The sequence below is a fragment of the Zerene cesonia genome, chromosome 5 (genome assembly GCF_012273895.1).
Source record: "Zerene cesonia ecotype Mississippi chromosome 5, Zerene_cesonia_1.1, whole genome shotgun sequence".
Classification (NCBI taxonomy): domain Eukaryota; kingdom Metazoa; phylum Arthropoda; class Insecta; order Lepidoptera; family Pieridae; genus Zerene; species Zerene cesonia.
The window spans coordinates 2,836,420-2,847,645 of NC_052106.1; the positions used below are offsets into that span (position 1 = coordinate 2,836,420).

General features: G+C 33.5%; 1 protein-coding gene across 1 annotated transcript in view; it reads left to right on the forward strand.

Moving 5' to 3' along the window:
- LOC119839992 (neuropeptide CCHamide-2 receptor-like) overlaps positions 1-7,418 on the forward strand; it is a 48,890-nt gene extending 41,472 nt beyond the window's left edge. The window contains exons 6-8 of the mRNA XM_038366473.1: positions 1,069-1,189; positions 4,071-4,253; positions 6,468-7,418. Coding sequence (XP_038222401.1) covers positions 1,069-1,189; positions 4,071-4,253; positions 6,468-6,630 — 467 coding nt within the window. The 3' untranslated portion in view covers positions 6,631-7,418. The remainder of the gene's footprint in view (positions 1-1,068; positions 1,190-4,070; positions 4,254-6,467) is intronic.
- Positions 7,419-11,226: the final 3,808 nt, after the last annotated feature.

Below are 11,226 nucleotides of genomic sequence, written 5' to 3' on the forward strand. Positions count from 1 at the left end.
GACCGACCAATCAGGAAGAACTTGCAGACAGTTGACAATTTGGCGCGGGACAGATTGTAATTTAACGGTTTCACTTCGGTAGATTACAATATAGCGAAGAATAATGAGTCAAATTGCAATCATAATGATACGGCTCACAATCTATCGACAGTTTACAATCTCGCTAGATAGATTGTAATCTAACGATCTTTACAATCTAACGGTGACATATACAGCCAATAAAGTTCCCTCAATAATGAAAACTAATTTTGAAATTTATTCAATGATTTTTAATATAGATGCGGTAATTATTTTAAATTGTTAAATAAACAGAAATTTGAGGGCAATACCAAATGAGAAAATCCCGGAAACGCGCAATTTATTTTTTCAATAATCATTATTTCTCTACGTTTTGTACTATGTTGAACAAATTGAATTTCTCAGAATATTACTCGCTACACTACACTTTCTTTTATTTCATTATTGTGTTTTGAATAGATCAAAAATAGTAACATGATATAATAGTGGTATTTAATATTAATATCAAATATATGTTTTATAGGTACTTATGATAGTAAATTTGAACGCATTTGCTGTATATCTGACATAGTTACTTTTGGAACAATAGAATAAGCCCCGCGCCCACCAGGGTGAGCGTCCGAGCAAATGTAGCCCTTCCGACCCCCATATTCATGCGACAGCCCAAGCCGAGGTTTGTGATCTCCGTCAAGGGGGGATGCCCTTGAGCTACCAGGGTAAACCTTCAGTTTACCCATGCATTCGTGCTAAGATGTAGCAGGCCTTCAGGCTAACATCGAGATTCACCACAAAACAATAGACTAACTAGCTCTTGCCCGCAGCTTTGCCCGCATGATCACAATAAATTTTCACGGTACATAGTTTAATCTATTTTATCCCCCTTTAGGGTAGGGTATTTATCAATCCTTCTTATCGGATACCTACATCATAGCGGCTATCTGCATTTCTAATTTCGGCACAATCGATCCAGTAGTTTGGGCTGTGCGTTGGTCAGTCAGTCAGTCACCTTTGCGTCTTATGTATTAAGTTTTGGTATTTATTTTGTTTCAGTATTTTTCATATGCTTCCTACCATACCATGCCCTGGAGATGTGGTTCTACCTGTCACCAACCGCTCAAACCGACTACAACGATTGGATCCACGCTCTCAGAATAATGGGATTCTGTTTAAGGTACCGTTCGAGAAACTTCGATATGATGGAGGAGAAAATTTTATAAGTAATTTACATTTTAACTCGACTCAAAAGTTTGATGTGCTCTTTTGGAAAAGTTAAAGCCGAACGCTTGTTATGAGAGCTTATTATATTCCGTAAAGTACCCCTTGATTTAATATAAGGAATGCTTATTTAGCATACGGCCTGAAACAATGAATATTTATATGAAAATTTACATATATATCGTATAGCTTTATTTAAAAACAGAATAAGTTTTTATGCGTATGAGTGAGCGTATTGGGCCAGATCGCACCGGGGAGGGTACCACACACCCCCACAGAAAATCTGCGTGAAATAGTAGCATGCAATGCTACTGTGTTAAATACGATGATTGGGGGAGCTGTAGGTGTATGCTACTTCAGTCCATCCCAGTCCTCTTCGTTATTCCCTTTGTGAATCTTTCCTTCTTTTCTTTATCTCAATAATCAGGCTTAAGTTTGCTGACACATTCGTTTTCCAAACTTGCATAATCGGTGGTGATCGTTCTTCTATCGGGTGATCATCATTTTGATCATCAGTTGCCTGCTCTGGCATGAAAAAACATTAAAATTAAAGGAGATCTAAAAGGCCAAGGAAATAATTTTCAGGGTTAAGGTCATAACGGTTTCTCACTCAAATACATATCTTACTCTGCGTAGTTGGCGTGGAACAAAAATATATTTTCCCAAAGCATGAACTTGTGAAGTTCACCCCAAATAATCCATGAAAACATTAACAATGATCGCAGTCCTATATCAGTGTTATGTTTATAACTTGTGCTTACGCAAATGACAATGACGCAATTGTATATCAAGTTGTTCAGCTCAATTTAGACCGTGGAGACTTACATTTTAAATGCGATTGTCTTTGTAAGATATGATGGCTGAACCACAACATCCGCAGCAGCATATAGAAAAACCTATATTAAATAAATTGCTGCTCGTTTAAAGGGATAAGGAAATAAATGACGACTGGAAGAAAGGAATGGACTGGGAAGGGTTAGAAAGGATATGGGACTCTGGCTTCCCCACTCACCGAACGAAACGTGTGTTTCGTACTACTTGCTGCTGTAGCATGCTGCTATTTCACGGCGGCTTTAAGTAGCGATCAAAGGTGCATTCTTTCGTAAAAAAATTATTTTATTTACAATACCTGTTTTTCTTAAATAGTCTTTCACTCATTACTATTATCGTGAATCTTCTTCTTTTAGCGAATAAGAAAAATCACGCACACAAATCTGTCATATTTGTGTGCGTTTATGTCCGCAGCTAAAATCGCAGGGTACAGGCAGTATTAAAAATTATTGTATCGTTATGGTATATAAGTTAATTTGCTTGTGTGTTGGCGGTGTGGTTAGATTGAACGAATATGAGCGTAAACCGACCGGAGCTTTGGTTAAACGGGAGATAAAAGTGAATTGAACAGCGCGTATTTGAACAGCCTGCAGTGCCATTACTTTACGGAAATGTTCAGTAAAACCTTTATCCTTTAGTCCAATGTCGTTTGCAAATAACCACCAGCTTTTAGGACGTGAAAAATTGCTTACGAAATTATTTTAGACAAACCTAACTTAACTAATATGTATTTTGTTAATTTCATCGTTTGAGTATATGCATGAATAATTCTCGATTGTTTTGAGTAATCAAAACCGTTATATCAATAACGGTATTACCTACTTAAAGTAGGTAACAGATAAAAAAATACCGAACTTATCGAGTGAAATGAAAAATATAAATCACAGTTCGTAGAAATTATTCAGAACACAATCTAACGAATCAGAAAAATTTAATCTTATTGTATGGAGTTATGAAAATCTTTAAAAGACGAAATAAATTTTTTGTATGGATTGAACTTATTCTGTTAGTCTTGCTGGTGTTCAATTCAATTTAGATTCTTAGACACTTTTTCATTTTCTCTGTAAAAAGCCATTTTCTAGCTAAGATGCGATAAGTAGGAAATTGGTTAATAAAGATCCTCAAGTTCAAATTGCATTGAAAGTTTACGATTGTTAAACAACGATATATGTATTCTAGTTATATTTATACAAAAACGTATTATATACAGGAAGAATGTATTAGTAATTATTTAAACGAAGCTCATAAATTATTCTTACGGGTCATGTGATTCACAGAAATGAAGGAATTTACCACAACTGGTGGCGGTTAACCGATAAACACTGTTACGAATATAGATAAAATTAAAGCTAATACCCACGCATGTTATAAATACGAGATAAGTTGGTGGCCTAAATATTCATAATTCCCTCAATGACGGTACAATTTTGGGGAATTTTCGCTTTGTTTAAAAATAAATCAAACAGTTTCCCAGGTTTCAGTTATCTACATCTACATACCCTGAGGGAACGTGTAAAAGACTAGACTATCCGCAGCTGCTGTCACCCCTTAAATTGTATGCTTCAGAACATCCAATGTCATACATTTGAAAAACCACGCCATAATGCGCTAAAATGCTGGTACTATAATACTAGAGCGTACGATGGCCCATGCGCTAAACGTGTAAAAGATTTTTGCCCACGGTTCCGCCCGGGTAGTGAACAATAATTTCCATGGTATTTAGATGTTTGAAGCGGTACAAAGTAGTTTATATCTGTACGGTATCTGTATATAGCCTCCTATTTCCAAACACAAAATCATCTCATAAAATCTCTCGCATAGACAAATGGCATTTGTAATATTAGTATGCTTACATTAACTTATACTCTTCTAACTGTATGGAAATTTGATTCGATCTATTTAACTAGAAGATGAGTACGCTTGAGGTCATGAGGCAAATTTTCTACGGCGGAATACATCTAGAAGTCATTATTACTACAGGCGTTCTAAAAATAAAGAGTTTTCAGCTTCCTCAACTCCTGCGTGAATCCCGTTGCATTGTACTGCGTTAGTGGCGTGTTCAGACAACACTTCAACCGGTACCTCTGCTGCCAGCGTACCGCTCTGCACCCCACTTGTAGCTCGCGTCTCTCCCGAACTGCTGTGTGTGAGACATCCTTTAGAAGCACGCAGCGATTGCGGTGTAATAGGTAAGTAGATGGATTTTGACATTCTTTAGAAGACTTAACTTGCTTTGTACTTAATTACCCCATATAGTTTACAATATGTATAAATTAAGGCCATCAAACATCCCATAAAAAATCCAAGTCACGCATCTCAGTCTCTAACGTAAAAAGTTGTGAGATCCATATAATACCAAGTCGGTTTATCAATTTACCTTACCCATCATATACCCCCTTATGTTTACCTACAGAAGGGTGTTTTTAATATTTTCTATTATACAGTTATAATGATTCATTAACTGCAAATGTAACCTTGTAATCTTATACATTTATATGGGGCTACAACGTTATTCATGCAGTTGGTGTATATAGAAAAAAATAATTACAGAATATTTAGGTTTCCTCATGATTAAGACACTAAATTCTATTTGTAATTGAAGCTTCTATGTCTACTAGAAGTGCCTTGGACTTTTGATGATCGGTGAGTCAGTCAGTGAGTGACAAAACTCAGAAACTTGAACAAGTTATCATTGTTAAAATTGACTGAAATTTTAAATATATCGTGTTAATACAATGCCTGATTAGCTACTGAAAATGGCTTGTTTTATCCACAATGAAATTGTAGTGGGGTCGAAAATAGCCTGATTTGCTTCGAGAAAGGGATGGTACGGACGTGCCGCTTTTTTTGGCTCGGCTTGGTGGGAACTACCGTGCCCCCATATACATATTGTAAATGTTTTTTAAAGATTAAAAAATCGTATGAATTTATAAGTGTTAACCGTGTATTAATTGGTTGCGGTAGATTTTGTTTAGATTATCTTTACTTTTTTGACATTTAAGTATCTAATAATTCTAAAGAACATAGGACAAGTAAAAAATAATTCTTTAGCAGATTTCTGCTATCTGTACATGCCGAGCTATAAAACTAAAAAAAAATATTTCAAATTGTAACATGCAAAACTTTTATAAAGTGAGTAAAGTATGTAAATGCATGCAAAATCATGTTTCTGCAATCCGTTGTTGAGTTAACGCGTCCGTGGAAAAATGAGGTAAAATCCTTGCTTACTTACAACTATTGTTAGCTTTACACGAAGTTGTATGAGTGATTCATGTTGTGTTTCAACGTATGTACCGATGCGTGATATTTAAAGGATTATCGCGTTCAATAAACGCAAGGATTTCCATGTTTTATTTTTACTAATAAATAGACAGGTTAAAAATAAAGTTGTTTTCTGATTTATAATTATACTAGCTACGCCCCGCGGTTTCACCCGCGTAAGTCCGTTTCCCGCAGGAATATTAGGATAAAAAGTTGCCTATATGTTATTGCAATTGTACAGCTATTTACGTACCAATCAATTCATTGCAATCGTTTCAGTAGTTTTTGCGTGAAAGAGTAACAAACACACACACACACATCCTTACAAACTTTTTACATTTATAATCTTAGTAGTATTCTTTATAACTTAAATCGTTATAGTGTTCTCTTGTTTTTAGTTCTCAAATAGAATATTTGAATAAATTGAACAGAATTATTCAATAAGCCGCTAAATAAATAGTGACAAAATAATGTCAACTTTCCTAACTTTTGGTACACAAATCCTCTCCACAAAGGATAAAAAAGATTTCGATATCAAATAAACTTTAGGAGAAAAAGTTTCTGGGATTAAAGTTGAAAGTAGTTAGTTATTAAGTGGGCTCAGTTCTGGTTTTGTGCTCGCCGATCTAATAAATTATTACTTTAATACGGTTCGTCGCCTTTCGAAGACGCAAGTTTAATAGTCATAATCTTGATCATACATAATTCTGTCTTCAACTGGATCGAATGATTCTTATAGGAAATAAATTTAACACTATTGAATCTGATCATGCGATGCTTCGTTTTTCTCTTTTCAGTTGATATAAAATCAATCACAAAACGAAGGAGGTTCTCGACGGTTTTTTTGAGTTTGCTACCCCAAAACTTTCGACTTGGTAAACCGATTTTGATGATTCTAATCTTGTTTGAAGGCTGGCCTTTCGTCTAATCCCATTAAATTTGGTCTAGTTCCGACTATTTGAAGGCGGTAAAGTTATTTTGTTAAAAATAATTGTTCAATTGATTGAGTGATTCAAAAGCAAATGCTTTAATTTATTTATTATATAATGTGTATAATAATACAAATAATAAATACACAGATCAAATCACTGCATAAAACTAGAAGCAAGAAACGATCTTAGTAAAAACCAATTTGATTACAGGAACCCAACAGAAAGCGTCGTAATTTCCAACTACGATTACGGAAGCAAAAAGAAAAACAATATTATAATATCCAGGAACAGTGGCGATGGTGTCACCATCATGACCGTCAGAGACTCCAACGTTTTCCTCACTGACGTTGATGAAAAATGTATTACCAGATAGGTTTCTAGAACTCTCCAAAGACAAATAGCTTAAGAACGAACCAAACATGTAAATAATTCTATTGTATGTGATTATGTTCTAGTCGGATGTGATGATTAATTTATTGTATTGTAATGCTAATTATGTTGTAAATTATATAAGATTGTTCCTCGGAATATATATTTACGATAAAATGTAATATGGAGCTACGTAGTTATCAATCTGCCGTCTTTATTTTAAGGAATCTTTCCGGTTTTCAAAAACACTTCTTAGTTAACATGACTTGAAGGAAAGATTGGCAAATAGTTTTGCATTGGGAATAAACATATACATTATGTAAGTATGTGGCTTGTTAAAAAAATAAGTCTTAAGAAATAAAGATGATTTACTGTTAAAATTGTTATAATATAATTATATTCCATGATTATTGCGTTTTTACGAGTTAATATCATATCATATTTTATAAGTAAAGCATTTAAAATATTTCGTTTATTAAATTATATTTATGAACATACCTGACGATAATAAATTTATATTAAAACAGAGATATTTGCGTATGCATTTTTTACTTTGTATTAAATTAATCTCGATGTAGATATACTTTACGAAAATCTGCAAACGTAATATTAATACAGGTAAATAACATAAATTGATAAGCTTTGATATTGAATAAGTTATGTAAATATAGATAGATAACAAATCGAGTATAATGCTGCATTTTTGTATAAAAAAAAACACCGTAAACTTCTTAAATCTTTTATCTCAACTCATATGTGTATTGCATGTCAATCCATAAATTGGAAAATAAATAAATGTGAACATTCAAGTGTTTTATTTACTTAAACGTGATATATGAGGAAGTATTATATCATCCCTGTTATAGAATACACGGAATACAATAAATTATTACTTATGAGTCACAAATAATTTACTTATTTCATGCAATTATAGACACATTTAATTAGACCATGGGTTTTCCCAGTTATAAAAGTATAAATACATAAATGGGTAATCAGATTAGCTCTCATTCTTTAAGTATACGTAATAATAATTTCCTAAGTATCACACAATAATAAAAAGAAGAAAACACTGTACATCGTAATAAAGAAATAACATCATAAATAATCTATAACAATAACAATTTAATTGAGTATCTGGCGCTTCAGCCGGGGCTTTTCATAAAATATATATTCTTAAGATGAGATACAACGGCCTTATCACAATTTATTTATGAATACTAGGGCAGTTTATTAACATCTAAACATATTTGATTCCTTCATTGATTTTCTTTTTTGATATTTCATAATAATCTATATAATTTAAATTAATCTATACCTACATTTCAAAATTAAATGTAATCTGTAAGGTTTTTCAGTGACGATGGGCCTAATATTTAAATTCATTACTATTTTCATTTGAAATGTTAATATTTATTTGATATATATATATATATATATATCCTAATATATCCTAATATATATAGATATAAAGAAATATGAATCCCGAAATGTGTCGCTAAGTAAAAAACTCAAGAACGGCGCGCCCAATTTGGATAATTTTTTAAATTAGAAATGTTGTTAAGTCTTGTTCAAACCGTAATTATATTATTTTTAAAATAATATGATAATGATCGATTAAGAACAATTTTGGTTAAAGTAGTAGTTAAATTTCATCAGAAATTAACTTGTGAGAGATATTTGAACAGAAAGATAAAAAAGGGAATCTTTATACTATTACGAATATTAATTTCGATATTCCGTATTATTTTCGTTATATTTTATTATAGCATGGTATATATACGATATATCTACATGCAATGAGGGAGTAAGCTATATATATTGTGCAGAAAAACTGGTAAGAAAAGCACGTCATCGGAAAAATGAATACCATATTTTGTGAGCGGAAGAAACAGCGCATTGTATGCGATTTATGATGTATGATAACACTCATTTTACATTCTGCCCGTAAACCATCACGCATGTCGATACCCAGAAATTTTAATATCATATTGTTCTATGGTCCTTCCCGCCTCCTTGGTACAGTGTTAAACGCGTGAGCGTAGAACCGAGAGGTCCTGGGTTCGATTCCCGGTGGGGACAATAAAAAAATGTCTCGGTCTGGCAGGACACAGAAGGCTGATCACCTACTTGTCTATAAAGAAAATCGATCAGTGAAACAGATGTATATCATCTGCCCCATACCCCAGTAGGGGACACGGGACTTCACTTTATTGTTCTATGTAATACTAATATTACAAAGCTGCAGAGTTTGTTTGTTTGAACGCGCTAATCTCAGGAACTACTTGTCCGATTTGAAAAATTTTTTCGGTGTTAGATAGCATATTTATTGAGGATATAGGCTATATATATATCACGGGCAAAGCCGGGGCGAATCGCTAGTGGTATATAAGAATACTATGACACTAGATTTTAATAGCGTATAACTACTACCCGGATATAAACTAGTCCAAGTGCGCAACCAGTTTTAATGTGTTAAAATATAATCGTTGCATTGTATATATGTTGGTGCTAAAACCCCATAATTAACAACTAGTTTATTACTAGTTTTGAACTTCTAACGAATGAATGAAAGACTAGAAAGTACTATGTAATGTCAGCAAGAGCGTCAAGCGAAGCGAACGTGTCGAGCGATCGGCCGGCGAGTGCGCGAATCGACGATGGGGCTTTTCCCACTCAAACAGAAACATCGCCTAGTTTATTCAAGTTTTTATCGCGTTTTCACTCAATAAAACGCACATGTGTCACACCAGTCAATACGACTGGTTTAACTCTTAGTTTTAAATAAAAATTCTAATGTAAATCACAAGAAATACCATAGTGGGTCTACAAGGTTCAATATCTAAGCACTGCATTTGCAAAGTAAGATGTAAGACTCCATTTATATTATGTCATCCCCAGATCCTTGCAGAGGCAACTTAACGACGGTAATTATTTAAAATTCAAGCATTCCATACATTGACATATAAATTTGATAACACATGTTAAAATTGGTGTCGTATAAAATTTGAGTTCTGCATTTTATACAGACATTATGTAATAAAATGACTGAACGACGCTATAATATGTGTATGATTAAAAGCCCGGATATCTAAAGCACAGATAAGCAAAAATTATAACACATTAAATAATCGTTGTTTTTGTATTAAACAATGGGTGAAACATTTTTCCGAATGCAATTAAAATATTTTAATTACTTGTTTTGTCGATCCACGAACATCAGTAATACAATACAAGAGAAAAAATACAAAACTGACTCCTTCACTCTGGCTAGTACAAATAAATCTAGGAACTTATTGTCGTCGATTTTAATATTGTATTAAATTTTTAAAATAGAAGTCGATGAATTACGTCCCTCCATGTCTCCATGCTTCAACATAATGTATTGGGGACCTAGCTTTCCGCCCGCGGCTTCGTTCGCGTGGACTACTTATTGACTTTAGTTTTTCGTGGATTTTCTCAGTGTTTAGGACATTGGACTTAAAGCGTAAAGCCGGGTTTCGAGCGTGCAGTAAATAAATACATTTTTCAATTTATCTGCACATCATCACCGTTCGAAACGGTGAAAGAAACGACACGTGACTTCTGCCAACCAGCACTTGGTCAGCGTGGTGGATTAATGCCTGAATCCTCATAGGAGGCCCGACTTCCTACAGTGAGAACATTTACGGGCGAATGATGATGATGAAAGTGTAGCCCTTAAATTAACCTAACACTGTCTATCACATTTCTATACATATGACGCACATACAAAAATTCAAACACAAATAATTACTATCCTACATGAGTCTATATAGGGTATATACTAATATGGGTCTACAAAAATCCATATTGCATAGCTCTTTTACTCTATAAAAATGTAATTCAAAGAAATTAATGAACAATATGTATAAACACCGAAATAGTAAAATGACGTTCCTAAACTGGATATTTTTTCCTACAATTTACAAAGAACACGTAAATAAGTTGTTCAATGTTATCTAGTTCATGGCTACTTAGTCCCTATGAGAAGCTAATTTCTTGTGTCGTGCGGAGAGCTCCGCACACGGCTTCGCTCGCCTAGTCAAAGGAAATTCCCAAGAGAATGAGGCGATTCACTGCGGTAAAGAGTATATCATTCTCTAGTCCCTATCTGCAGATACAAAAATCGTATCATGTAATCTCCCCGTTGGAATGTGAAACAAAGATGAACTAGCAATGAAAGCTTTTACATTATAATATTAATACAGTCTTATATTGTTGATTTTTTGTGTTTGTTACATTAATCAATCTTTAAAATGGATTTTTTGTATTTATTTACGCAGTAAGTAGCTAATACTGAAAATCAGAATGAGCACCTCTTATTTTTAATCAAATATAAATCATGCGTCGAAAATTAACAAACATTAAATTGCACCTGCGTCATTGATAAAATAGGATATACGCTTAAATTAGATTAAAGCAGAATTCATCGCTTTATAAATATAACATTGAAATACACGTAAATTATCCTTTACAACTCTCAGAAACTGTAATCGTCTTACTGATTTCAGGAATACATGTAAAGGTAAACAATAATGGTTTATGAACATGTATTTATCGTATTAGTCGAGCGTGCTTT